Source organism: Cyanistes caeruleus, chromosome 4 (assembly GCF_971803275.1).
Source record: "Cyanistes caeruleus chromosome 4, bCyaCae1.hap1.1, whole genome shotgun sequence".
Lineage (NCBI taxonomy): Eukaryota > Metazoa > Chordata > Aves > Passeriformes > Paridae > Cyanistes > Cyanistes caeruleus.
Genome location: NC_141704.1, coordinates 55,137,497 through 55,164,988, shown reverse-complemented (window position 1 = coordinate 55,164,988; position 27,492 = coordinate 55,137,497). Strand labels below are relative to the sequence as shown.

General features: G+C 45.7%; 1 protein-coding gene across 4 annotated transcripts; it reads right to left on the bottom strand.

Annotated features, from left to right (window-relative positions):
- Window positions 1–300: 300 nt before the first annotated feature.
- ATP6V0A4 (ATPase H+ transporting V0 subunit a4) lies at window positions 301–26,528 on the bottom strand. Of its 4 annotated transcripts, none has more exons than XM_086884750.1 (21): window positions 26,204–26,528; window positions 23,890–24,095; window positions 23,353–23,431; window positions 22,473–22,567; window positions 21,322–21,447; window positions 20,862–20,956; window positions 19,992–20,118; window positions 19,304–19,386; window positions 14,559–14,652; window positions 13,774–13,986; window positions 13,352–13,502; window positions 12,451–12,590; window positions 11,978–12,135; window positions 11,436–11,529; window positions 8,876–8,994; window positions 7,701–7,917; window positions 6,034–6,141; window positions 3,987–4,121; window positions 2,916–3,033; window positions 1,726–1,897; window positions 301–722 (listed from the first exon to the last, which is right to left on the bottom strand). In XM_086884750.1, exons 2-21 carry the CDS (start codon window positions 24,004–24,006, stop codon window positions 629–631), a joined length of 2,535 nt encoding a protein of 844 aa, XP_086740876.1. In that variant the 5' UTR covers window positions 24,007–24,095; window positions 26,204–26,528; the 3' UTR covers window positions 301–628. The 4 variants fall into 4 exon arrangements, with proteins under 4 accessions (XP_086740876.1, XP_086740877.1, XP_086740878.1 ...); XM_086884751.1 differs by having other exon boundaries at window positions 23,890–24,129; window positions 26,204–26,527; XM_086884752.1 differs by lacking the exon at window positions 26,204–26,528 and adding an exon at window positions 26,079–26,126.
- Between the last annotated feature and the right edge of the window lie 964 nt (window positions 26,529–27,492).

Genomic DNA, 27,492 nt, shown 5'->3' with positions numbered 1-27,492 from the left:
CACAGCTCAAAACTAACACTTTTGTTAAGTGATGATGTGTGTACATTTCTATAATCCAGTGCTGTCAAGCCCTGGAGCAAATCAGATGAAAAAAGGTGGTATTTTAGTAGAGAAGTAGAAAATTGCAAGCCTGCAATACGATCTGTGTTTGAGAAGGTTTGCATTGTGTGCTAAATGAAGGGCTGAAATCTTATAAGGGACTTAATCACATCATATGATCAACCACAGACAAAACATATTTTCCTTGGAAGGAAACATACCACCGTGAAAAGGCAGCAAATGGAGCAAAATGCATGTGAGTCAATTGTTAATAACCAATTTAATTCCAAAATTGCATCTCCTCTTTTCAACCACGCAGTAGGCAGCTGACCCCATCAAATGCTGAGGACCAGGTACTTGGCAGACATCAGTGGAGTCTCAACCAAGGGTCCAGCCAGCCCAGCCGATACAGGTCAGCTCTTGGATGATACAGCAGTATATTGGAGTGTAGCTAGGACATACTCATCTGCAGCTCTTCTTTCAAGGGTCATGTCCCATTCTCTTTCATCCCATGTACCCTACTCTGTAGAGTGAGCCACCACAAGGAAGCAGAGCCTGGTCTGAGGAGGGAAGCAGTGATGCACTGGTTTTACTCTTCTGCAGTGCCATTGATGATGTGACTGAAGGAGAACGGAGAAAATTTGTAGCCAGTGCCCACGTAGAACTTGTTCTGAAATTCCACCCTAGGGAGGAGCAGAGGGAGGCATCAGTGTTGCCAGTAGGCAGGACTTACAGCCAGCCAAGAGGCTGAAACACGGCACCCGTGGGAAAAGGGAGGCCACAAGATGTACTCTAAGCTGCAAATTTAGGCCCTTTATGGGACCAGCAGTGAGACACAGACAGCCCAGGGAGCAATGTGGCACACATCAGCTCTGCCTTTCCATCAAGCCAGACTGGAAATGCTCATCATGAGGCCAGTCATCAGAACCTTGCCTGGTAGCCTGCCTCTAGCAGCTCTGAGAGCTGGGATAACCACCTGCTGGTTGCACAGCGATGGGAGACAGACACCTCCTCCTCCCTGCACAATGACCAGCAGCAGCACCCTGGTTTGCCTTGGCAGTGTTTATGACTTGTGCTGGGACATTACTCAGTGAAAAAGACCACAGCCTGGGGCTCAGGTAGGGTGCTGAGTTATGGTGAAGGGTGTTTTGTCACCTTGTTCTTGCTCACACACTGACAGTGTGTCCACACTGCTGTCCTTGCCCGGACTGATGATCAGTCAAGGTTGACATGGGCTAACTTGGAACTGGTTTGCTACAAAGCCTAAGCAGGCTGAAGCTCACCTTGGGCTGATGATGCAAGCTGCCCTTGGCAGCTGTATTCTTAGATCCTTGGGTGGGATCCACGGCTAGGGGTGTGGCTGTGCTGCCTTTGTGCCTTGTCATGCAGCTCAAAGGGGCCTCAGTGGCTCTGCATTTTTCCTGGGACAGACCTGCAGGCTGCCATTTGCCTCCCATGCTGATCACCACCACAGGTGCAGGAAGACAAGCAGGTTGCTCCAGGGAGCGGGTCAGAGCAGGGATCTCTCAGCTCCCTTTGGAAGAGTCTCCCTCACTTCATTTGCCAAAGGCAACTAATGTTCCAATGCACTGGCACAGCATGTCTAACACTGTGCCCACCTGTTCCCACAGCCTGTTCCCTCCCAAAGACTGATCTGGAAAAGCTCCAGAGGACCTCTCCACGTACCAGTGCAGGCGCAAGGCGTGTAGGAAGGCTGAGAGCCCCTCCATGACCAGCAGGATGGCTACTGTCAGCACTGCAAATGCTGCGAAGATGATGAAGATGGCGATGAGCCCAGCCCAGCCGCTGCTGCTGAGCCCGTTGTGCATCACCATGGTCCAAAGGACCTCTGACAGCTCTGCAGGAGGAAATAAAGGGAAAACAGTGCTGAGCAGGAGCTATGGACAGACACAGCATGCAGTCTGCCAGCTCACCCATTTTTCTCAGTTTGTAGAACATGTACGCCCTTAAGTTTTTTAGTTGCTTTATTTTATTTAGGTATGTTCTCCATGTAAAGCTAATGTGTATCAGCTTTCACCCCACTCCTACTAAGCTCAATTCTGTGACAAGAAGTACAGCTTACACCTGTCAATCCATGGCACACCACACCATAGCCCCCCCTCCTCTTTCTGTTTTCCTTTTTTTGTGTGCACAATTCTTTGGGGCAGGTGCAATTCCTAGCCAGAGGCATTACAGCAATATTAATAAAAAACATTTCAGAAAAACTAGAAACATTGAAAATCTAAGTTCCAGCCTGAGGCAATTTCTAGTATTTGAGCATCTATTTTTAACAGAAATCAAGACAAAGGCATTGAAAGGTATTTCATTGAAATGAAATATTTCTCATGGAATGTGATGTTCCACTGAATGTTTCTGGGAAGAATCCCAGTGAAAATGACAAATTCCAGAAGCTCTTGAGCCAGACCTTTTCTTTCTTGTTTGCTGAACAAAATGGAAAGAACTGTCTCAATTAATTTTGGCATTCATCTGCATACCCTAAGGCTATAGCAAGAGCTTCTTGGGAAAAGCAGCTATGGCTCCCATACTGCCTTCACCTCCTTGGACTGGACTGCACAAGCGGGCTGCTCCTCTCACCGTGCCACACACCATGAGGACTATTCCAGAGGGGTGCCTACAGAGCAGCACAGGAAAGGGGCCCCAAACAGTGAATGTAATTAGAGCTGCCAGGGATCACCTCTGAAAACTGAGATGCCCACCATGAAACACTTGGAGTGATCTAACCAGAAGAAAAACGTCCTGACACATGAATGTCCACAAGTAGAAATTTGGATTTCATGAAGAAATTTGCAGGAATAGTCAAACACCAGCAGAAGCCATGTCCAGCATGAGGAGACTAAAAGGGGGCAATCACTCACGTGCATGGGCCAAGCTCAGCGCCCAGAGTCGCAGGTAGGAGGCTGTGTTGGAGATGCAACCAAGGCAGTATTCAATGGTGTGGATAGCTTGGTGGACAAATATGTCTCCAAAATTGAACTGAAACAACATGAAACCGAGAAAGTTTTACTAGTTCTCACTTCAGGGCTTTCTGGCCAACAGCAACACTCCACCAAAGGCTCTTCATACTCCTTTTCTTTTTATGTCCTGAGCAGCTCAAAGGTATTTCCCAGGAAAAGAGACTGCTCTGAAAAGTGCCAGTTCTGTATGATCTCCCCACACATTCTCGCTGAAGAAATACAATTCCAGTGAAAACTAAATGTTTGGGGAACAGCTCATGTTCCACTCTTACGATTTAAAATCCTTAAATGTCAATCCAGTTGCTGCCAGACTGTGATTTCTTATAGAAACAGAAATTCTTATGTAAAATAGGGGCTTTCAGACTATCTGCCTATGGGCATACACATTTTGGGAGATATCACTGAATAACTGTATCTCATGATAATGAATAAGCAAATCTGTGAAGATTCCCTGTGACTGGGAACAGCCAGCCATATCCACACTCAATATTGTTGATACTCCCAAGTGCTACAAATATTTTTGTCACTTTTTCCCGTGTTGCTTCCTGATGTAGAAGCTTTTGACAATATCTGCCAAAGGAAGGATTCTCTCCCTAGTCAACAATTTTGTCTGCCAGCTTTAAATGCTCCTTTGCAATTTAGAGGAAGGAAAGCTCACTGACTCTTGGTAAGGTGTTGACCTTCTCTGGGTGCAATGTGGAAGTGAAACAACCACCCCTGAGGAAACAAAAGCTTGAGGTTTGCAAGAAAGCCTGCCACCACCAGGCAAAACCAAAGGAAAAAATTAGAGGAATGAATTCAATGGAAGTTGAATTACTGAATTACTCTGTTTGGAAACATGAACTGTTACAACAGTGTGTGTTGATATCTTTTTAGAAAGAAGGGCTGACAACTCTGCAAAAGTCTTCTGCTTGACTTTGTGTCTTCTACTGTTGTGTTTGTCTGATCAATTTTCTGTCCAAATTTTCTTACCTCTTCATCATCACCCTCATGTCCTTCATGGCCACCACTGTGGTCTCCCTGGGAAGCTTTCTTGGAGTGATTAGTCTCTGGGACATCTGCCTCATTTTCACCTCCTGAGTTTCCTGAGATGGCTTGAGAATGGATCTTTCAGAAACAAAACGCAGTATTGTTTGGTTGATACCAAAATGAAGAAGTCCATGGCACAGAATTCCCTCAATAACCTCATGATGGGCAACACATGGAGGATTATATCATGAAAACTAGGAAAGTTTCAGCAGTAGTCATCATGGACCACAGAAATTGAATATTCCCACCAAATGGCTAATAATACCTAAATATTTTCCATCCTAGAGCATATTCCAGTGATTCCAACTATTTTGTAGCTAGTTTTTAGTGTCACAATGCACTCTTTGTTCCCACCATGAGAAGATCCATCACTTTTATCACCAAATGAGTAAACTGAGTTACCTTTAAAGCTGGTGATCCCAATTAGATGAGTGCAAATCAAAGGAATTAGTGTCAAGTGAAATAGCAACAAAACCTGGGAGGATCATATGACTTGATGAAGGTCACACAGTTCTTGGAAACCGGCAGAAGTAAAATTCAAAGCTCTTGACTCATTTTAAATTGACAAAAATCTCATGGCAACCTCTCTGCAATTATTATTTACAGGACTTTCCTAGAGGCCTGAACAATCTGATCTAATGGTTCTATTATACAGCATAACCAAATAGAGACCTCATGGCTTCTGTCAGGCTCTGCCTTGTCACCCTTTATAGCCTCCAGCAGGTTTCATGGGAAAAGTCTCCTGACAACATATTGTTTCCTATTCCAGCAGTAATGATTGTCACACCTGCTTTATCTTTGCTTTACCTGAATGTCAGCATAGAAAACAGACTTTGCTGCAAACATATAAATCTGGGGGAATGTAGGATGTGATCAGACAGCTAACATATGAAAATTAGGAACAGAAATATGGGGGCACAACAGGAGGTGGGTAAAACCTGTCAGATGTTCCTGGCATAAAAGCAGGAGATGGATCCAGCCATGTCAAGCCTTCATCCAAATTCCAGAAGAATGACAAAAGAAATTACAGTGCAGAGGAAGGGCTGAAAAGGTCTCCCAGGGACATGGCTTTCAATTATAGGTCAGAAGTGACTGGGTTGGAAAAGGTCAAGCAGCAAAACCAGCATCTCCTTCTTCAGATGGAAACATCTGTGCCCTATAAAAGCTACTCCAGGCACTAACTCTGACTATAAAGAGAAGTAAATCTTGACTGACAAGTAAAGTCCTGTTAGTGTAATAAAGGAGAGAATTAATGATCAACTGGGAAACTGCAGCTGCTGCAGTTGTGTGTTGAGAAGCTGTGGGCAAACCACAGAGCCCATGGGAAGGAGGGCTCTGTTAATGTGAAGGCAATCACTTAAGGAAGAAAGAACTACTAGAAAGCAGGCAACAGCTTTTAAATCAAGCCTCTCTTTCAAGCACTGTTGCTCTCTCCAAGGCCAGGACTTTCACAGATGCCCCATTTCTACAGAGCAGCAAACTAATGGTTTGTGGAGATTGTGGACTGACATTTGTATGAGGCATTTTCTCTGTCTTGGCTTTACCAGCACTTCAATCTTCATTGAATTTTGTTTGATTTTGGGTAAAAAAGGTGAAAGAGCTTGGTGCCAGCTTAACAAATAGGGTCTGCCCTTGCCAGCAAAGCTCCTGCTTCCAGGGAAATGTTTCCTGCACTGGAGATATTCAAAAGCTGTCTGGACACAAACCTGAGTAACAAGCTCTAGGGGACCCAGTTTGAGCAGGGAGTTTGGACCAGATGACCTCCAGTGATCCCTGCCAAATTTAGTCATTCTCTGATTCTAGTTTAGATAGTTTAGACATACACATGTCCTGGGGATATGTGGCATAAATCACATATGACTTTGAAATGGTCAGAGAAAGCCTGAGGTCAGAGAAACACAATTACATCACTGCAGAGTTTTTGGGGTCTGTTTCCCCAGCTTTTTCTTTGCTGTACTGAATCACCCCCTAACTGATCCACATCCCTTACCATGCGCTGCGCTTTCTGGTGGTTGGCTCTGAGGATGAAAGGTTTAATTAGGAGCATCCAGGGAATAGCAATCAGAGCAAATATGACCAAGAAACTCTGCACTTCTTTCTAAAAGACAAAACAACAAGAGCAAAATGTTTCTTTACTTCCTTTAGCCAACTGTGTTTATAGTTTAGAAATCTGAGTCTATATAATGGTAATTTTTTCTAATATAACAAATACAACTCCCTGTAGTATTTATTGTATTTGGCTGTGCATCCTCTGCTTGTGAGAAAAGCATGTTCAGCTAGAGATGGTTGGAGACCTGGAGATGAAAGACTTTCATACTGAAAAGGGTTAATTTACCAAAATCACATGCTATTGACTTGAACCTGGGTGCTCAGTGTGGCAAGTGAATGTCCTAACTCTGTGTGAGTCAGTCAGTCTGCCTTGCTCTGATCAGTGTAGAAAGGCTGCAATAAGAGCCAAGCCGCTCAAGTCTTGCCCTGGATTTACTCCACATCTGCAGTTCCAGGAGGAATTGAACCCCCACAGCTTAGGCTTGGTAACAGATTGTCCCCACAATATAAGGTGTGCTTACATTGCAGTATGGCACCCCTACTGCTGTCCTGACATAACTGTCTGTACTTCCAGAAAACAACAAAACAAACAAAGTAAAACTTAAACCACAACTTCTGCATTTTTTCAAAGCTGGCTCAGGTGTCTGATCACCTTATGATTGGGCTCATACAATATTTTCATTCAGACTACCAAGGCAGAGAGTACATTCTGTTCCTGGTGGGGCAGGGGGATAGGAATACGAGAAAAAAATTGCCACCTTGGGAAAGCTTTGGGTTGTTACAAAGCACAATGTTAACTAAAGACCTTTGAAGGTTGGCAAGACTGTGTTTTTCCAAACTCCCCTGAATCCTTAACACAGCTACTTGGAGCTGATCAGGGCTCTCTACTAGCTCTGACTCACCAGCTTTCCCTAAAACTGAGCTCATGTTGGAGTGCCCAGTATGCAACTGTGTAAATGTGGGTGCACACATGTGGCTGGATGCAGCACTTGCTTGCAGATTTCTTCATTGATGCTGCTGACGTAAAATCAATCAAAGAAAAAGAGAAAGAAAAAAATCCATGTTCTGAGAGTATAAATAGAGATGACTTTAAAACAAGTTTTCTCTTAGGGGAGATTTTTTTACTTGCTTTTTATTTTTTTTAAAGTGAACTCCCAAGAGGAGTTATTTCTGACAAAAAGCTGCCAGAAAATCCTCTAGCTACTTCCACTTTTTTAAGTGAAAATATAAAGTATTAAAGCTTTCCAAAGATGAAATAGCAACTTATCAAGAAAGGGAGATGTCGCTAGCATTGTGACCAGACTGCAGGACAGCATGCCTGCAATACACAGCTTTGTATCTCTATTCACACTTTGATTTTTTTCCCCCAGTAATATCTGCAACTGCATCATTATTCTTCTAAGAGCAACACTAGCAAAGAGATTTCCTCTGCATCACTGATTGATAGCTGCTCTCTCCTCCCTGTTGACAAGGCCAACACAAATACCAGAAGAATAAACTTTATTTCTGTGACTGACACTTGTGATTGAACTTCTGAGCCTGTATCTTTATGCCCACTCTCCACAACACCCACTGCAAACACAAAACCACGGGCTGCTTGATCCATACCTGATGCAGATACAATGGAGCATTTGAAGTGTCACTATAATTGAACAGAAACATGTTGATAAAGTGGATGAGGATGCTTGGTGCACTCTGGGATGAATGGACATCAAAATGACACCATTTGAAAATAATCATGAAGACCAGGTAGCCAAAGAGAGAGATAATAAAAATCATCTCTGGAATGAACTGAAGGATGATGTTTATGTATTTCCTGAAGTAGCTGGAAAAAATCAGGAAAGAAAACTACAGTTAATACACTAGATGTTAAGTTTACACCCAAGTCTGGCAGTACTTAGCTTTTGGAAAATAACCTAATAAATTTACAACTACCATTAGCCAAGAAAGAAGTCCATAATTACAGGCTTTATCAATGAAAGCCATTGTTTAAATACAAAAGCTCTGTTATACTGATTATCTTCAGATTTTTGTACTTGACCTGCCAGTATCTCAGCACCCCAAAAGATTATTACTCTGAAACAAAAGGGTTTTATTTTTAATTAATAATTATCCAATTTTCAAAAAATGTCATATTCACAAAGTTGAGCACTATATGCTGAGAAAGGTGTAGTATCAATCCTGTAGGGTCCTTTGAAACACTCTCTGTCCTTGAAGGTCACCACACGCACTGCAGCTTTGGAGAGCCTCTCAACACGACAGTGTCAGCCCCTGCACTCTATCACCATTTTTTATTTGTTGTTGCAAAACACAGAGGCAGAGATAGAGAGAAGCACACCCACAAATCCTGACCAAGGGCTGCTAAGCTAGGTGAAATGCACATGCACACACCCTGCAAGATTTCAGTGTGTTTTGGTTTAGGCCAAAAGAGCTTGTCTTTCAAGAGAAAAGTTGTCGAAAGTGGGAGATGCTACATCTTTTTAATTTAGTGTGCTTCAATATTTCTGCAGAATTGAGAGTAAATTGAGGGCAAAAAAAAAAGGCAGTAAGCTAAAAAGAGAGTTTATTGAAGAAAATACTGCAATGTTATGGCTGTGCTTTGGACTTAGCACTGTGTATCAACCATTCTGCGAATCAGTCAGTGTACGGGACATTTCTACTCACACCGGGGAAAGGTCAAGTCATCAGCCCAAAATATGGGGCTTTCTCTGAATGAAGGACACCAGTTTAGTGATGAGGACTCATGTGCTGCTGCAGCAACAGGCTTGGTGAAATGAACTTACATGTGGTTGAAGAGACTGAGTATCACCCCAAAAATCATGTGCACAATCCCTATGACAACCGACATCTTCATTTTGTAGGAGTTCAGGAAAGTCAGCTTGTTCGATGCAACATTCCAGATCTTTGGGTAAAGGAACAGGGAGAGAGAGAGAAGAACAAGATTTTTCAGCTGTTTGATCAATAAAAGGTTTGTGGAAATTGTTGTTCTCACACCATCAATTTACTCCTACGAGTTCTAGTAAGAGGGTAGCAAGGCATGGAAATGTAGATGTTCCTTTTATTACTTTTCCCTCTGCCAAGGTATTCTTCAAAAATGTATACAGTATTAGACTTTCTTAACAAAGGAAATAACAAGGATTTAAAATGATCCTATGACTTTGCTTCAGTCCTCCAGAAACCACTGCAAAGGCTGGTAGCAGAACCTAAATCTTTTCTGTGCCATTTCCTGTCCTTAGGCTGAGTCATCTTCTTTAGCAAAAGAATGAGTAAGCATGAGAAAATCCCTCCTGCTGCTACCAAAATTAGCTCCACCCTCACCAGAGAACTACTGAGGACAGAGCATTTTCAAACTTTTTGTTTGAACAGATAAAACTCTTTCCAACTCTTTGTCCATGGAGATCAACTTATTGCCTGCCCCTCTGCACTACCTTTTTAGTTATGCTAGGACATACATCCCTTCTCAGTCCTGCCTTTTTTATGCTACAGAGCTTCAAGGGTGCTTCTCCTTTATTCTCAAACTTCCTAGACCCCAAAGTCTTCTGTCCTCAGAGTCAGTAAGTAGACATCCCTTTTCAAACACTGAGTACAGTACCTGAAGAGAAAGGAGGAAAACAGGATTATTTGGAGGGTGAAACATTCACTTTTGCATGTTTGACGTGGTTTGCCTCTTTGGATACCAAAGAGACTGCCTAGCTTCCTCATTTCAGGGTGACTTTTTTTCCATAAAGTCTGATACACCTCAGTCATCCTAGCAAGATTTGCAAAGTGCAAAGAGCCATCAGGGCAGATGACACAGATAATCTCCTCAGAGAGGGTCAGGCAGGGGCTGGTGCTTCCAGTCCACCCCTTTCCTGACAGCACTTGTTCTTCCCTCCCAGACAAGACTTCTACGCTCTTGAACAGGCAGAAGCCAGGCTGGAAGAGGTAGTCTAGGTCAACCTAAATTAGAGATGTATCAGGGCAACATGCAGAAAACTCAGCTGCTTCTGAAATGATTTTCTGGACCAGACTGCCCACATCCTGGGCAGAGCTTTCAAGCTGAGTTTATAAAAAAAAAGACTACAAGGTCAATGTCTCTGAAAACCAGGGGAGGACAGAGTTTCCTTGGGTGACCAATTGAAATGAGAGTGCAGCCAGCAGGGACAGGGGTTATTTGGCTAATATGAAGATTAAAACAGGAAAGCTTGATGCTAAAAAGTACATTTCAATACATGCTAAAGATAGAACAAGAAAAAGGGAAATAGGACACAGAGAAGAAAATGTGGGTAAGTTTATGTATACTGGCATTTAGTTTACATTCCATGCAACAAACAGATTGCAAGAAATTTGAAAGTTTGCCTTCAAACTGGTGAGGTATCTCTGGAATGGGTCAAGTACCCAAGTAAGTAAACAGAGTCCAGCAGATGTGTGGTAGAAAAGAGACTGCAGCACAGGACCACTCTCCAGGAAAATCAAACTTTCTTCCTACTTACCATATTGCTGCTGCCTGTGCAGAACCAGCAATATATTAATTGCTAAAGGAAAGCATCAGAAGGACTGATGAATGGGAGAGTAAATGGTGGTTAATAAAGTTGTGTTGAATAGGGTGGAACCTGAGCACAATGTAAATAGTCTGGAATAAGGGGTGGAATGTGCTGATTTTGCCTGGGTTAGAGATATTTTTCTTCATGGTGGCTGGTATGGGGCTGTATTTTGGACTTGTACTGAACACAGGGTTGATGGTGTAGAGATGTTTTTGCTATTGCTGAGCAGGGCTTACACAGAGCCAAAGCTTTTGCTGCTTTTCATGAGGCTGGTGAGGAACTTGGGGGTGCACGGGAAGTTGGGAGGAGACACAGCCAGGACAGGTGACCCAAACTGACCAAAGGAACGTTCCAGACTGTATGACATCATGCTCAGTGTGCAGAGTGCAGGGAGGAAGGGTGGGGGATGTTTGGAGTGATGGCATTTGTCTTCCCAAGTCATCCTTGGATGTGATAGGCCCCTGTTCTCCTGGAGAAGGCTCAACTCCTGCCTGCTCATGGGAAGAGATGATTTGATTCTTTACTTTGGTTGTGTGCACAGCTTTTGCTTTCCCTGTTAAACTGTCTATAACTCCACCCACGAGTTTTCCAGCTTTCACCCTTCCCATTCTCTCCCTGATCCCACTGGTGGGAGAGTGAGCACGGGGCTGCGTGGGGCTTGGCTGCTGGCTGGGGCTAAACCACAACACCTGTGTAAGGAACAAAAAGCAAGGAGTGAAAAGCACAGCTTCAGGAGAGAGTGTAGGGAACTACTGATGTACCTGATATGTAGAAACAGGATTGAAATACAAATTATCTTAGAGAAATTTAGTTTAATTACCGGATCTATTCCAAATGGATATGGATTTCCAGAGTAGACTCCTGGGACTGCTGGATCCAACTGCAGCACTGTGTTGTCTAGAAGCACATCCTTACTGCAAGAGGAAAGGGAAATTACCTTTGCAGCTTAATCTCTCCATTGAAGCCCATGGCATATTTATGTGAGGTGTGCTGAGGACTACCACAGGATATCTGTGGCTGACTCCAGCCTTTCTGTGACCTGTTATCCTGCACTTGTGTGCATGTAAATGGGCCCCACACAATGGCAGCCTCCCTCACACTAATAATTCTCTATGCATCAGTCCTGGACACCTGCAGATTTTTATGCACATCAGTGCCTGAACAAACAGGCGTGTTCCCGGGGACTCTACATTTCCATTTCAATACTGAGTTCATCTCTGTGTGTCAGACAAAACCTCTGATTCATTCATGACTGCATCCACAGCAGGGAGCCCTTCCCTTCCCCACACAGGCAGTCTCTCTTTCCAAGCCTACATGCTCCATTTGGTGTGTTTTTACTTCCCTCTTACATTTAGCACTTACTTCCAAGTGTTATTTTTAAACATGGGGATGATATGCCAGGAAGAACCAAAGAAGTTGAACGATTTGGAGAAGCAGTCATTGTAGATGAAGCCAGTGTACATGGAGAAAATGCCCATGAGCAGGATCAGGTAGCGCGCGCTGAAAAAGGTGTTCCAGATCTGCAGGGGGAGAAGGCAGTGCCCGTGACCAAAGTACCTGTAGGTCCATTGGTCAATTGGTGGGCCTCAACCAACAAGTAGACTTGATTGTACTAATCTATATATACAATATACTATATATACAATTATTCATAGAAAATTTTGGGTCTCTTAGGCCCTCTGTTTATAAGTAGGTAGAATTGCCAAACCTCTGCCTCACGGGTGTCTTTGAGCCATCTCCACACAGCCTTTGGGAGGCTGGATGTCCCCTTTATCAGAGAGGGCTGATGAGCCTTTCCCTATGCCTACAGGGCATACCAGTGCCCTGGTACTCACCTCATTAGTGCTTTTCTGGGCCAGAAGGCTCTTCTCATTAATGACCATCCAGAGTGCGAAGCCCAGCATGACAGCACCATGGCCACAGTCCCCAAACATCACCGCAAACAAGAAGGGGAAAGTAATGATAGTGTAGGGAGCTGCAGGAGGGAAAGGTCAAGAAGCTCAGCTCCCTCTAAACAAAAAGGGCTCATCAAAGAAGCACTCTACCCCATCAGGCTGTTCCTTACAGGTACTGCCCTCAAAGGCTCCTCAATCCCTCCCCTACATACCAGGCAGTCAGATCTAGTGCAGAACTAGCTTTACCATCACAAAGAATGTTCAATTGTATGACCTGTATCTTCCTTGAAGTTCTATCCTTTGTTTGTTGTCTTACCATAATAAACATCATGTGTAGACAACTGCATTCTGTTTTGTAACACAAAAATGTATTTAAAGGTTACTATCATGTTTCTCAACCAGCTCAGCCTCAACAATCTGAGTTAATCTCATCCTTTCACATAGGCCCCCATTTCTAGGTTTCTATTAATTCTCAGTGGTTTGTCTGAGAGTCTCTACCATTGTTTCAAATTTTTCTCAGGTGCTTTTGGCCTTGTTTGCCTGAACACAGTGAACTCAATTTACATTTTCCTTAGGAGTCTGGTTCTTTTCCTCAGAACAGCTACCTCAACATTTGTTCTCCATCCTGTATCTGTATAGTCCCTTATTTCCATCACAATCATTTACTGAAGACCAACAGCCAAATTATTTGCCTGAGAAAATCCATGCCTATGCACCAAACAGCTCCAATATGGCTCAGATTTCTCAATCAGCAGCAAATACGTTTTTTAGGATAGTGAGAGAGCTCCAAGACTTTGGCTCATGCAAACCTGATGCATGAGTTGAGTTGAACATTTCTCACCTGGGTTCATCTCCCTGTAGTTGCCCACGCCATACGCATCCACGATGTTCTGAAATCCAGCTGTGAACTTGTTGGTCCTGTTGAAGGTGGGTGGTGCCATCCTGGTGTGTATGGCAGTGAGGATGGGGGCAATAGTGGAGCCACTGCGTTCCTGAAAACCCGGTGACAAGGACAGACACAGAGTGGATAGAAGAACTGGCCCCACAACACCATTTCTGGCTCAGGGGTTTGTCACAAACCTGCTAACATTTAATGTTGACCTTTAGCTCCATCAAAAGATCAAACTACAATGGGACAACTTCAACTTAAAACAGAAAAGGGAGCCCCACATTACAGTAGCAGACCTGTCTGAACATATGCTCAACATGTAAACAGTTCAGTGCAGGAGAGAGCTTCAAGGACCCAAAACGTTGCTCTCTTACCATTCCTTGATGGAGAGCTTTTTTTATCCGGTCAGCATCAGCCACGGGGAACCAGATCTCTGCAATGACACACTGCTGGGTGACATCGATGTTACAGCAATTCAGGATGTGGTAGATGGCCTTGATTTTCTTCACCTTGATGCCCCAGGACCACAAGTTGGCTGCTGCCTCATGCAGCAGCCGTTGTCGGTGGGACTCGGTTTGTGTTATCACCTGTAAGCACAACACAGGGCACCACTCAGGATAGGGAAGCATGGGGAGCATGATCTGCTCAGCTGATTGGAGAGGGCAGGGGGAAGAGGGTTGATCAAGAGGAGCTGTTTGTGTGAATGCATGGGGCATCCAGCGTGTGCAGGTGTGGACACAGGATCACTGGAGACCAGGTGCACAGAGCTGCTCACCAAGGACTCTCCCTGCATCGTCCTGAGTCACTCTAAGTGTAGAGGAGACCACTGGGAGCTGCTGAGCTGTGGGATTGGCTCCCTGCTCAGCTGCTTACAGACTGGCCATATCTCACCACGTGCTCCCAAGCTGCCATCTCCTGCAGGCAGCTCTGTGCCATGATCTTGGGGCATGTCACACCCAAGAGCAGAACTACAGTTCATGGTCTTGGGACTCCATGCATCACGTGGCCACCACAGTGCTGCTGTGTAAACGATGGAGATAACGAGACAAGGTGTTGGGAAGACAGCCTGTGTGGTCTGCAGCATGGCTTCAGGCAGGACAAATATCTGGGCAGGTCCCACTTGTAGGGTTTAGTCCTCAGAAAAGCCACTGCCACTTACTGTGTTTAAATCCTCGATCCTTGTGTTGACTCCATCAAGCATTTCTCGGCGCTCGGTGGCAGACTCTGGACAAGGATAGACTGTGGCACGAAATCTAGCCTCAGTAAGAGAGAGTTGAGAAACAGCTGTTATTTGACTGAGTTTTCTTCCTCTCTACTCTTCTCAGCTCAAAGGCAGAAAAACTGGAGTTCATTCCTGACCCAGCAGGATAGTCTCATGTACCACGAAGTCACACTTGGTCTCGCAGCAAGGTGCAAGTAGCTACCTTTATCCCTTGGTGAGAATAGGGATCCCATCGCCTGTTCTAGCAGAAAAACCCTCCTTGTCTTAGGTGATAGAGAGGACCTGATGTCATACAGAGGTCAGCACTAACACGTAGGCACCTCCCTTCTGTCCACAAGCTGCTTGACTTGCGAGAAGACTCAACAAAAGCCCATCCTGGCAAAGACAGCCCTGCTAACACAGCAGCCAACAGATGTCCCTCTTGCACCGAGGCTGGGAAAGCACCATATCCCTGTCTCTGCACTGCTCTCCTGCAGGCACTGGGAGAAGGCATCAGCTGAGCTACTGCTGCACTGCAAGCAAACTCCCTTTGTGCAGGCAGGCTGCATAAGTAAATAACCCCGTAAAGACAAACAAACAAAAGGACTACATTTCCAGGATAAAATAGGAGAATGGCTGTCTGCCTCTGGTCCACTTGTTTGGCTACACAGCTTGGGAGCAGGGGAAGGATAGGTGAAGGGTTTTAAACACCTGAGAGCGGTATCTGTTACATCAGCTTAGAAAAACCAGTGGGAAAGCTTTTATAAGCTTGCCCCCAAGGTTCTGTTTGGAAGATTCAGGGGGTTTGTTTAGTGTGGTATGACCGATGTGGGATTCTAACGTGAGTGAAAGTCTTAGCTCCATGCAGTTACTGCTTCAGCTGTAGCACACAGCTCGACCTTCTCTAGCCCAGCTGCAGGTCACTCTGGAGTAAAGCTGCTCCCACCAGAGCACACTGCAGTGCTGTACAGACACTACACAATCCCAGCACAGACAATTAGAAATGCATGTCTCTCTGAGAAGTGTGCAGCTACCTGTCCTGCCTGCAAAGCAAGTCACAGAGGACTCTTTGTGCACAACAGCCAGCACAAGGAGCTCCCCCCAGGACCTTACAGCCACTGCTGCTGCTGGTCTCCCTGCAAGCCTGAACTGAGCTGAGGTGCTGCAGTAACTAAAACAGCAGACATCCCTCCTTTTTCTCCTGGTTGGCTTGTTCAGTGATATCTAGTGCATGTGCCACTCCTGCCACTTTGATACTGCCCATCGGATCTGCAGGAAGAGATCCCTCCTCTTTGCAGAGCAGCTATCTCCTGCCCCTGACCTAAGGCAACACATTTCCACCATCCTGTCATGGATACACAGAGTTAGGGCTGCTAAAATGCTGTCTTTCTGCACATGAGATGAATTAAAAGATGTAAGAGGGTCATAGGGATCTATCTCTGCTTAAAAGAGAAAAATGTGCAGGCTCTGTGTACAGATAAGCATCATATTCTGGCTTTGTCTGAGTGCAGGGTATTTCACCACCTGCTCCTCAAAATCAGTTCCAGAACACATACAAGTGAGGACAGTTGCAAATTGAGCAAAACATGCTGCAATTTCCTAGAGATCAGCCCAGAGCTCTGTGTAATGACAGCACGTGGTCCCCAGCTAAACTTCCCTTTCCAGAATTGAATTTCTCCTCACTCAACACCTGGTATTCATTTCCAAAGGTTATTCACCCTACCTAATTATTTCCATCTTCTTATTCTTCACAGCTCTTAGTTCATCTTTAATAAGGATTTTTAATCAAACTTGAAAGCTTATTCCTCCATGCTGTACAGTTCCCCCATTCCCAATAACGTTATTGCAGCAGTGCTGCTTTGATCTTTTAACAGCCATTTTGCATACTGAGTATCAGCTTTGCCCTAATGGCACAGACATCTCTGAAAGCTCCAGGAGAATTCAGCAGGGAATCCTTACATTGATAAACCCAGTTTAGTATTCACATTAGTACTGAGGCAGCCGCAAGAAAAGAAGGAAAAGAAAAATTCTTACGTTTTCCTCCTTCCTGCTCCCTCTACACCTTTCACTAATAAATTTGTGCATGGACTTAATGCTCATGAAATTGGCAGGCTAATGTTACCAATTAGAGTCAAGCAGGGACTACAAGTGTAACCTGAGGCACACAGCTCTGCAAACAAATCTTAGCCTGCCTTGCAGGAGGCTGGCTTAGACCAGTCCCATGATTTTTGCAGGATATTTACTTGTCATGAATGATGACTTAGTGCTAAGCAGAAATATCCTGATGGGGCTGGAATGACACTGCCATCTGCTTTAGGTATAGTCAACCCTGCCTTAAAGGTGGACCAGACTAAGGTGTCTTGGTCTGGGTACCAGGGGTGGCTGATGGCCCACAGAGCACAAAAGGAGTGTCAGAGGATTAATACATTTAGAAATCTGCCACACAGGAAAACCTCCATGTATATGGGCATATTAGCGACCAAAAAATTTGAAAGTAGGAAGGAGCATAAAAGATGACTTCATTAGCACTGCAAAGAGTGTCCTGTGGATTTGTCTTTGGTAGGTTTGGTAGGATTTTCCTTTGGTTACAAGGAAAGAGAAGAGACAGAGAAGAGAGACTGAGAGAAACCAGTCTAAGTTCCTTTCAACAAACCTACCACCACACACATCTCCAACACTAGCTCCTAGAAACTTTGCACATCACAACCTTCCTGCAGGGATCTGCTCCTATTTCCAGCACTGCCTGACCCCTAGATGCAGACGATTGTGGCTATGGTTTGGGTGATTCTGGTGTCAATCAGCAATGAATATGTTGACAGGCATCGCTTGTCCTTCTACTCTCATCCCAGAAAAAAAAGTTTTGACTGCAAGGAATTTTAAATGCTGCAGGGGAAAAAAAAATACATCCAAAATGAAGAAATTCCAGCACTCCATGGGCAACCCCAGCCAGTTCTAAATGTATGGCCTGCTGACTCGCAAGGCCATCAGCACAGGGGGAAGTCCAGTAGGAAACATTCACCACCAGCAACTGCCCATGCTGAAGGGGAGAAGGGTTCTGAACAACATTTAAAATGCAAGCAAAGAAATGAGACATAAGAGGGACATGGGCCTGGTGAAGCAAGCCCAAAGGAGGGCCATAAAGATGATCAGAGAGATGAAGCACCTCTGCTATGAGGAAAGGTTGATGAAATTGGGGTTGTTCAGCCTGGAGAAGGAAAGGCTCCAAGGAGAGCTTTTCACACAGCTTTCCAGTACCTAGAGGCCTACAAGAAAGCTGGAGATGGACGTTTTACAAGGGCATGTAGTGACAGGACATAGAGGGAATGGCTTTAAACTGAAAGAGAGTAGGTTTAGGTTGAATATTAGGAAGCAATTCTTTACTGTGAGGGTGGAGAGGCACTGGCACAGGGTGCCACAAAGAAGTTGTGGATGCCCCATCCACAACTGTGTTCAAGGCCAGGTTGGATGGGGCATTGAGCAAACTGGTCTACTGGAAGATGTCCCTGACTATGGCAGGGGAGTTGAAATGAAATGATTTTTGAAGTTCCTTCCAACCCAAGCTGTTCTATGATTCTATTATATGCAGGAAGTTGTAATCCAGAAAGAGAACAAGGCTTGCTGAAAACTCAAAGACCACTGGCAGCAGCAGACTGATCCTGCACAATGGCTATGGCAGAACTCCCTGGATGTCTGAGCTTCAGGATCAGAAATCAATGACTGAGAGCTCAGAGCCTTCCCTCATGTCCATGACTGCTTTATAGACAGATGCCCACCCCAGGAGGGCTGAACTTCTCTCTGGATGGGCATTTCCCTCCACTGCTCGTAGAAGGTATCTTGGAGGGCAGCATTCCAATGCAGGAACTACTAACAGACCCCAGGGTTCTTCTTGGGACTGAAGTCAGTCATCCCAGCTGGATGAAAGATCTACCTGCTTTTATTCTGATTAAAGGCAGGATGTAAGGAAAGACCTGCCCTGAGTGCAGATGTTGGGGAAGAGCAATTCCTCAGCCTCTCCCTTCAGGCTCTTGGCTAGTCCTGCCCGGCTGAGGGGCTATACCTGAAATGGGTTTGGTGACAGCAGACAGATCCTCTCAAATATGATTTTCACTGAAACAAAGCTCACTGGTCCTCAGTGTTGTGAAACAGTAACAAAATATTCAACCTGAATTATCTTTTCAAGGTGCTTTACAGGGTGGAAATAAGTCAGGTTGTATGAAGCTTTCATTTCTCTCCTGGGCTCTGTCTCTGATTACACAGATATTGCTCAAAGACCTTGGAGAAAAGGTTGAATAAACTACAGCACCACCTTTTTATGAAGAAATGCAGGAGGGTTTGAGGGCAAGTTGAGGATTACCATGTTTTCAGTCCTCAAGTTAGGGCCCCTGATTTTCAGGGGAAGAGTGCTGAGTATTTTTTAAACAACATTCCCCTTTTAGATGCCCCAAGTTAAAAACCTAGCAACTGAAGCTCTCAAGAGCTGTATGCCACTTTGGAAAATGTAGGATCTCAAGTTCCAAGTGTCAAGGTGATGGATGTCTTTCATGACAAGGAGCAGCAGAGCTGAGGAGTGGAAGGGGGGTTGGTTGCAGAGCTGACAGCTGGAGAGCTGGAGAACTGGTATCTAGTTCCAAATTCAGCCAGCCTGGACTGCCAGTAACCACCTCTATGGGAGTCTTTGTGACTTGCCCACAGGCCTGCCTTACCCATCACAAATCTTCTTGATTTTTTGTTTAAGCTGCTCTCCTTGATAGAAGATAATGAACACGTTCTTCTTCACCTCTTCTCTCTGCAACACACAATTCAAGCAGAATTTAACACACCCCTGGTCTGGTGCAGAAAAGCTGGTATCCCTTTTTTTTGCAGCCTCTCCACTGGTTGCTTTTATCCCCCATCCCCAGGTTCCCACCAGCAGTGTTTTCCCCACGTGCTCTTTCAGGAAACAGGCATGGGCAGCAGCTCTGGGTTATGGGGGAAGGAGCGATGTGGAGCAGAGGGGACAGAGTTCCACTGGGGCATGGGGCTCACCCCAGAGACACCAAGGGGAATTTGACCCTCCATGGCTAACTCCAGGTGGGCACAGCCACAGTCCACTTCCATGGTGGTCCCTGTGATACAGCTGCCCTGTGAGGCCTCCTGGGCCTCTTGACAGACAGGAAAAGGAAACCACCTCAACAGTAGCAAATGGGGAAAGCAAAGTCAAATAAACATCTCCCATCCTCGAACCATCCCACCTTTCCCCTCTCCCATCTCACCCCTGAGGGTGTCTGCCCTCAGACACCGAGCTCTGGAGAGGCAGCCAGTGCTGTAGCACAGCCCAGCTCACCAGTGTTGTGTCTGCAGGTCACAAGCACCCACACAGGGCAGAGGAAAGCAAGCCAGGTTGGTACCTACTGTCACAGGGTCCTCCATGGGGGTGTCCATTTCTGTGTATCTCAGGTAGATGTTTCCCCTGCAGGCTCGCCACAGTAAACGCTCAAAGGGGATCATCCTCTCCCTCTTTATTACCCCTGCTGTGAATCTGAGCAGAGTTACAAGATAAATAAATTACAAGCCCATTCTATGCCTTTTAGGACCTGTAGCACACAGAAGCCCTTGTTCTCTAGTCTGTGCTAGCCAGGGCTCTGCTGCTGCTGCAGGCATTCCTAGGAAAACCTTCCTTGCTCAAGCCTGGCTTCTATCTCAATCTACTGGCTTTATCCTGTTGTTCTTTCTTTAAAGAAAACTTTCCTAGATCAGCAGGTGAAGGTGAAGAGACAATTCTGGCTAGAGATGCAAGAACGGAGAGATGCCTAAAGTCACACAAACGAGAGTGCCTGAATGGCACAGGCAGGAGGTGGAAATTTTGAAGTGGTGGTTTATCTTTATTCTCCTGTTTTCCTTTTCTGAGAAAGCATCAGACTGCAGCTCAGTGCAATACCATGGCTTTTTCTGTGGTTAGACATCCATCCACAAGGACCAGGCTGGTAGCCAGATGCCTGAGTCCAGAAGTCATGGGTGAGATGTCTTAAGATAACAATTTTCAGTCAATACCTACTGAAGGATCACTGGAATTGGTGGTCTGGAAGGAGAGGTCCATTTGTCCCACTGACCCATAACCTGACCAGAGTTTTGATGATAATTTCTGAGGACATTCACTCTCCTATAGTCATGAAACAGCTGTGCAGAGGAGGCTGGTGAGCACTCTCTGCTAAGAAGCTGAAGGGAGCTGTGCCAGTGCCACAGCAATGCAGCACAGGAGGGAAGGCCATCACCAATACACACCCCAGCTTGGCAGCTGCAGCAGCAGGAGTGCTTCTCAGCTCCAGCAATCCAGATGTGTCTTCACTGAAGAAGTCATCTGGCAGATTGGTTTCTGCCTGGAAAGCACGAGTTTTAAAAAACACTCTTCAGCATTGACAGTTTGAAAACTATTTTCACATTTTTTCTCTTAATGATTTTTCCCCACAGGTAGCTTTCCACAGAGATTTCGACTGAAGGAAAAACAAGAAAAGTAAGCTATATCTTAGCAATGGAAAAACATAAATGGTATTTTCAAAGAGATCTGTGAGCTAAGTTTTTGAGCCCCACTGACTCACGGAGCAATGCAGACTCCAGAGTGACTGTGGTGTTTTTGCAAACCTCATAATGGCTGGTGGTAAAGACCTCTAAAAGCAACATATACCAAATGAAAGCGCAAGTATTTTTAAGAACCTTTCACATCTCTGTTGGGAGAGCCTCTCACCTCGAAGAAGTCCTGGGTTTTCTTCAGCAGATGTTTGAGCTCTGTCAACTCAAGGAAGTTCTGCTTCAGTGTTTGCTGGTTCTGGTTGGCTTCCAGCACCTCAGCTTCAAGTTTCTCCAGTACTGTCTGTTCAGGGTCCAAGCACATCCAGAAAAACTCTGAAGCAGATCAATGGCTCTTTCCCAAGCTGATACCAAATCTCGAAAACCAATTTTTAATTTTTTTTCCAAGGGAGAATACAGAAGCGTTCAACAAACACTTAGATAAACGCTTTTTGTAGGAAGATATTCATCAGTGCCAATGCATCATTTTTCCATTGCAAACAATCCCTGATGGGTGTGTTGCCCTCTTCTGGCATTGAAGTTCTGATGCCCCTGACCCAAGCACAGGCAAGTAGGTGTGTGTGTGTGGTGTAGTTGTCTCAGCCTGCCTGGGTACCTCTGTGGTTCCTCAAGACATCTCACACCCCAGGCTGACTGGCTGTCAGCTTGCTGAGTACAAAAGAAATCTACATTGTTTTAGGTTCCTTAGCCATAGGCCAAAAATTAGGTGATGACATGAGACCAGGAACACACCAGGAAACCAAATTGCTTGTGAAGCTGAAGCCCTTGGAAAGCCTGATTTTCCTTTCTAGTCACCTACATATGCAGCATTTTAAAATTACCCTGTCAGTAAACTGCTCTTCCAGCTGGGCTAGAATAAAGCATCCCTTGCACATCCAAAAGCGAGGCCCAAGTATTTGTGTCAGGCCCCAGTATCACAACCCAGCAGGACAGGCAGTCAGGGGTTTTTTATGCAGTGAAGTGGATTCTAACATCAGGTCCCTTGGTAAAACACCAAACCCTTCTTATTCTCTCCCATAGCATGATGGGGGCATTCTGTGAAAGCAATATTTTTCATTAATATGTGGGACCAGAGGGATGTTTCACAGGGGATGGTAAAAAGCCTGGGCTCCTTTAGGAACATGCAACAGGACCAGCCTCAACCCAAGTGCTGAGGCAGCAACTTGGGGAGCACATCCCTGGGCAGGGAGAGTTGTGCCAGCCTCAGGCACCAGATTCTTCCTTGCAGGGAGGGCTCTGCTGAGCACATTACACAGCCAGCCTGCTGCACAGCCCTTCTCTCCCCTGGCTCCACTCCAAGTTCTGTACCTCCATATCAATCATTTCCCGAGGTAGGGGGGTCTCTGGGTACTTTTCTCCTTGGACTATCTCAACATTCTCTTCCATCTCATTTTCCAGAAAGCCTGCAAGGAGAGGGCACAGAAGTCTCAACACAGAATCATCCCTGGTACATCGTCCTGGTCACCAGCTTGTTGCTCAGCCAGGGCCAAGGCATCCCGTGGAGGTGTGACAAGATTAAGTGATTTACAAGGGCCATCACCCCAGTTCATATACACAGCCACCAAGGAATGAACACCCCCAGACCCCTTTCTCAGTGGAGATTCTGTTTCTTCTGAAGTCATGGTACCCACTCCCCTGTGGGCACAAGTGGTCCCCTTTATCTGGGGCAATGAGTAAGGCACGCAGGAAGCTCGGGTTCCACTGCTTTCCCACCAGTGCCAAGTGCTGCAACCATGGCTACAGCGGTAGGGAGAGTGCAGAGCTCCCAGGACACACATCCACAGGACACTGGGAATCACAAGCTCCGCCACTTGGGTTTTAAGGACTTATCCCGAGGCTGAAGCCCTTGGCCACAAGAAGTGTGTGCCAAGAGCTGGTGCACTGGTGTAAGAGTCAGGTTATCTGGACCAGCCTCCTGCCCAGCCCCAGATTTATCTTGTGATTTTATAAATGCTAATTAACCTCCTTTCAGTTCAGTTAACCATTTTCAAAACAGGGGCAACAATTTATTGCCCATATGGGGTGAAGTGGTAATTAGCTGACGCATGGAAAACATTTCCAGGGGCTCAGATGAAAACATCACCATTTTGTCACTAATTCTGCTCCCCAGTGTGAGAGCACTTAAAGAAATAAATCCCACACCACCAGTTGGCAGGAAGCCGATTGCATTTGACAAGCGTTTACTTACGCAGGATTCTCTCCAAGGATTCGCACCTTCTCACTTCATTCACAAACTTTCTCTGGAAGCTGTTGACATTCACATTCAGCTAAAAAACAGGAAGGAAAACAAGCCTGGGGCTGAAGGCTGCACAGTGCTGCGCTCATTTTTAGCATCAGCGGAGAATGAGTGCCTTTGGTGCAGATGGCCAACACCACTGTGTCTGAGAGGGTCCTGCTGGCAGGACAATGCCTCATGGCCTGGGACCCGGTGGCCTTCCACACAGCCTGGCTGTGACAGCAGGAGTCACACAGGGACCTCATGGAGACACTTTCTGTGTCCTGGCATTGCAAAGGATTGTTCTAAGAGGGCATGCAGAGCACTGGATGGGGACTCAGGGGTGGGTGGGGTCTTGGCGTGATGTTTGGGTTTCAGAGCAGCCCCGCTCTCACCGTGGACTTTTTGGCCTCCCTACAGGTGCATCTTTCCCAAGAGCTTTGAAGGAAGGACAAGCACACCCTGGGGCCCATCTCCAACAGCTCAGCATGCCAGCCAGGCACTACTCACATCTCTGAACTGGACCAGCCCCAGCTCCCCGAGCTCAGCCACGCAGCAGTAGGCAGCCTCCACCTGCAGGAAGAGCTGCCTCAGGCTCATCTCCTCGCTCCGGAAGACAGAGACCATCTCACCCGTTCTTCTCTGGCCTGGAAGGCCCTGGGAATCTCTGTGGTAGCAGCACCTTCTTCCTTGCCCAGGCAGGAAGGAGCCAAGCTCTGCAGGAACATTGGAGGTCACTGAGTGAAAGTGCTGGAAGATAACCCAGTGCTGTCCATCACGTCCTCCAAAAGGGTTTCTTCACCTTCTAAGAGCCTCCTTGAACCCACATGAGGCTTCATCCCATCAGAGCAGTGATAGATGCTGAAGTATGTGTGTGCCACAGGGAAAGGGGAGGGTCACCAGTCTCCTGTGACAAATGAGCAAACACCCTGCCCTGTCCTCTACCGGACCTAAGCACTTCAGACCACTGCACTCAGGCTCTGTATTTTGGTTTTGGATGCTGTGACTGGAAAGAATTTGATTTGTCTTTGCCTTAAACACACAGACAAAAAAACAAAACAAAACAACAAAACAACAAAAAAACCCCCAACAAAACAAACCCAAATAATTTCACCTTGCAATTAAAGTGAAAGAGGCCTGACTGGTTTTTTATCACTTTCATTGATAGTGTGAACATTGCAAACCCATCTGGAGCATGTTACACCGGCATGGGGAGACAAGCAGACTCTTTTCTTTAAATGAAAACAAACTTTAAGTTTTCAAAATAATTTTCTCCCCATAATGTATAAGAGACTGTTTTCAAAATGAGATACATGAAATAACATGCATTGCACAAAATTTCCTGTCATCTCTATGCTTATGATTATTTACTTTGAATAACCTGAATATAGAAATTGTCTTTAGTTGTTCTCACACAAAATTAACTGATCAGCATGCACAAACACCATAATTATCTTTTTCCAGAGAAAAACATGCGAGTAGATACACTTCTTGCATGCATTTAATTCTGTAGCAAGCCTATGTTTTATAAATAGCAAAACAAAATCCCTTAATCACCTCACTACTTGTTGACAAGGGTAGCAAGTCAATTGTGTTTAACCCCCTCCATCTCTATGACCCTTGTCTTTCAGTACTTTTTTATAAATTGTGAATCCTATTAATTCTCTTTATAACATCCAAAAGATTCATCTTTAATATAAGAGAAGCATTTCACAAGATTTTAAAGGCTTGTTTAACAGGAGCATGATAGTCACAGGTCTGTATTTGCTCAAATGTCCTGGGAATTTTCCTTCTCCTATTCTCTGTACCCATTCACTCAAAAATATAAAATGCTGAAAATACAATATATAATAACTAATAGCTTGTTTAAAGAAAACATCACGTGCCAGCTTAAATGGATTAAGTACATACATTTTAAATTTGGTTGGACATTTTTCAGCAAACTGTATTTTTCACAGGAAAAAAAGACAAAAAGTTGCAAGAGATTCACTACTCAGGAAAGTAAATGTGCAGTAAGTGAATCAAAAAGTTTAAGAGATCATCAAAGTGTCCAATCCTAATTTCTTTAGACTGAAAAGTATGAAGAAACTATAATCTAAAGCAGTTTGTATTTCTGAACCTGCAGTTAGCTTCCATCAAAAAAGTGCTAAATCATTAGAAGCAATAGAACAAAAACTCAAATAAAATATTTACAAGTATCTTAATTAAGCTGCTTCAAGCCATGCAAAGTCAGGGTTCTACTCTTCCTCGGTAATCTGTCAGGAAAAACTCCAAAAGCTCGCTTTCCTATTGCTTTGGAATGACAGGAATACCTGCTCCAAGGAAGGCAGAGCTTTCACCCCTCAGGAGGCTTGTCCAAAAGCACCTGCTGGCCACCAATACCTGCTGGCCACTATTACCTGCTGGCCACCAACACCTCTGTCAGCATCACCCCCAGCCGCCCGTCCCGACTCTCCTGGCCCCCGGTTGCGGCTTTGGCAGAAGCAGCGGGCTGAGAAAAGCCTGCCGCTCCCCATCGGAGCGGGCTGAGAAATGCCTGCCGCTCCCCATCGGAGCGGGCTGAGAAAAGCCTGCCGCTCCCCATCGGAGCGGGCTGAGAAATGCCTGCCGCTCCCCATCGGAGCGGGCTGAGAAATGCCTGCCGCTCCCCATCGGAGCGGGCTGAGCCGGGAGCTCCGGGAGGTGTCAGCGGGCTTTACCTGCGAGCCCCGCGCTCCTTCCCGCGGCCTCTCCCCGCCGTCCCCCGCCGTCCCCCGGCCGCCCTCCCTCCCTCCCTCCCTCCGCAGGTGGCGGGGACGGCAGCGCGCGATGGCCCGGGACACACCTTTGCTTTTAAGGTCAGAACTGGTCTGGACCGGCGGAGGGAAAGCCCTTCTGTCCCAGAACAGCCCCCGGGCGGATGGGACCGAAGGCTGTGTGTCTCGGTCACCGCCGCCGTGCCCGGTGTTGTGGCAGCAGGCGGCTTGTTGGGACTGACAACAGAGGGGACAAGCTGGCTGCCAGCAGCCCCGGGCAGCCCAGGCACCCACCGGCCGTGGGCCCGGCGCTGCCCCGCATTTGCCAGCTCCGGACGGAGGCTCAGCCGCCGGGCAGGTGGAGAAAACTCCGGCTGGGTTCCTCAGCGGATTTTCCTCGCTGCAGGCAGTGGGGGAAGCACAGGGAAACAATGGGAGATTAATGATTTTCCTGGCGCGGGGGCAGAGCGATGGAGCAGGGAGAGGGCGGGGAGGGCAGGGGCTCTGCTGAGCAGGGGCAGTGCTGACAGGGAACTCCATTCCCACCCCTTGACACAGCAAATATTGGGGGGAAAGGGGCTATATAGATTCTCTGCCACTTCAGCCGCTAAAACAAGGGTTCCAGAGAGGAGTTTGGCCCCTCATAAAACCAAAGGCTTATCTCCCGCTGGTGAGGCAGGGTTTCACCCTGTAATAAATGGAACTGATTCCTGCTAAATAAATTGCAACTATTTGGAAAGATATTATGAGAAGCAATCAAGAGAATCAGTGTTACAAGGCAGATGTACCCCTTCAGAGATGTTACATGCTAAATTTGAGGTACAGGATGTGCTTTAGAGATAAGTGATGTCCTGAGAGGAAATCGACCTTGAGATGGACAAAGTTGGAACTACTTGAGGCAATGGGCCTAAAATTCATTAAATGTAGGATTAATTAGTAGACTTACATAACACAACGCTTAGTATGCACGTGCAAACCTGTCAGGCCATCCAGAGGACAGCGAGGATGAGTGTGAGCCTTCGTCTAAAGACCACCTAAAGAAGACTGGAGACCCCCTAACAACAAGTGAAGCATGCAGTGTAAGGAATAGTGAAGTCAAAAAATCAGAAATAGGAGGAAACTTAGGGGAAACATTAATGAATATGTATATATGCACACAGTATATAAGTTTAGTTTAAATTGTTTTGTTTTGTATGTGAGGCAGGATAGGAAGCCCCCTCCGTACCCTGGTCGGTTTTGCTTGTGTTTTAATCATACTTAATTACTGGCAAATTACATATATAAATAGTATTTTTTATTAAATTGTATTCTTTTGCTAAATTGTATTCTTTTACTGGCAAATTTTTAATTAAACTGCTGTTAACTCAAGGGACCTACT

What these genes read in the sequence shown, in the direction of transcription:
- ATP6V0A4 (XM_023937275.2), bottom strand. Translation starts at nt 24,218, where the DNA reads ATGAAGCCTCATGTGGGTTCAAGGAGGCTCTTAGAAG. An exon ending in TTCAAGGAGGCTCTTAGAAG is followed by an intron (nt 24,096 to 24,181) that starts GTGAAGAAACCC and finishes ATGTTCCTGCAG; the next exon opens with AGCTTGGCTCCTTCCTGCCT. An exon ending in CACGCCTTGCGCCTGCACTG is followed by an intron (nt 723 to 1,725) that starts GTACGTGGAGAG and finishes GCTCCTCCCTAG; the next exon opens with GGTGGAATTTCAGAACAAGT.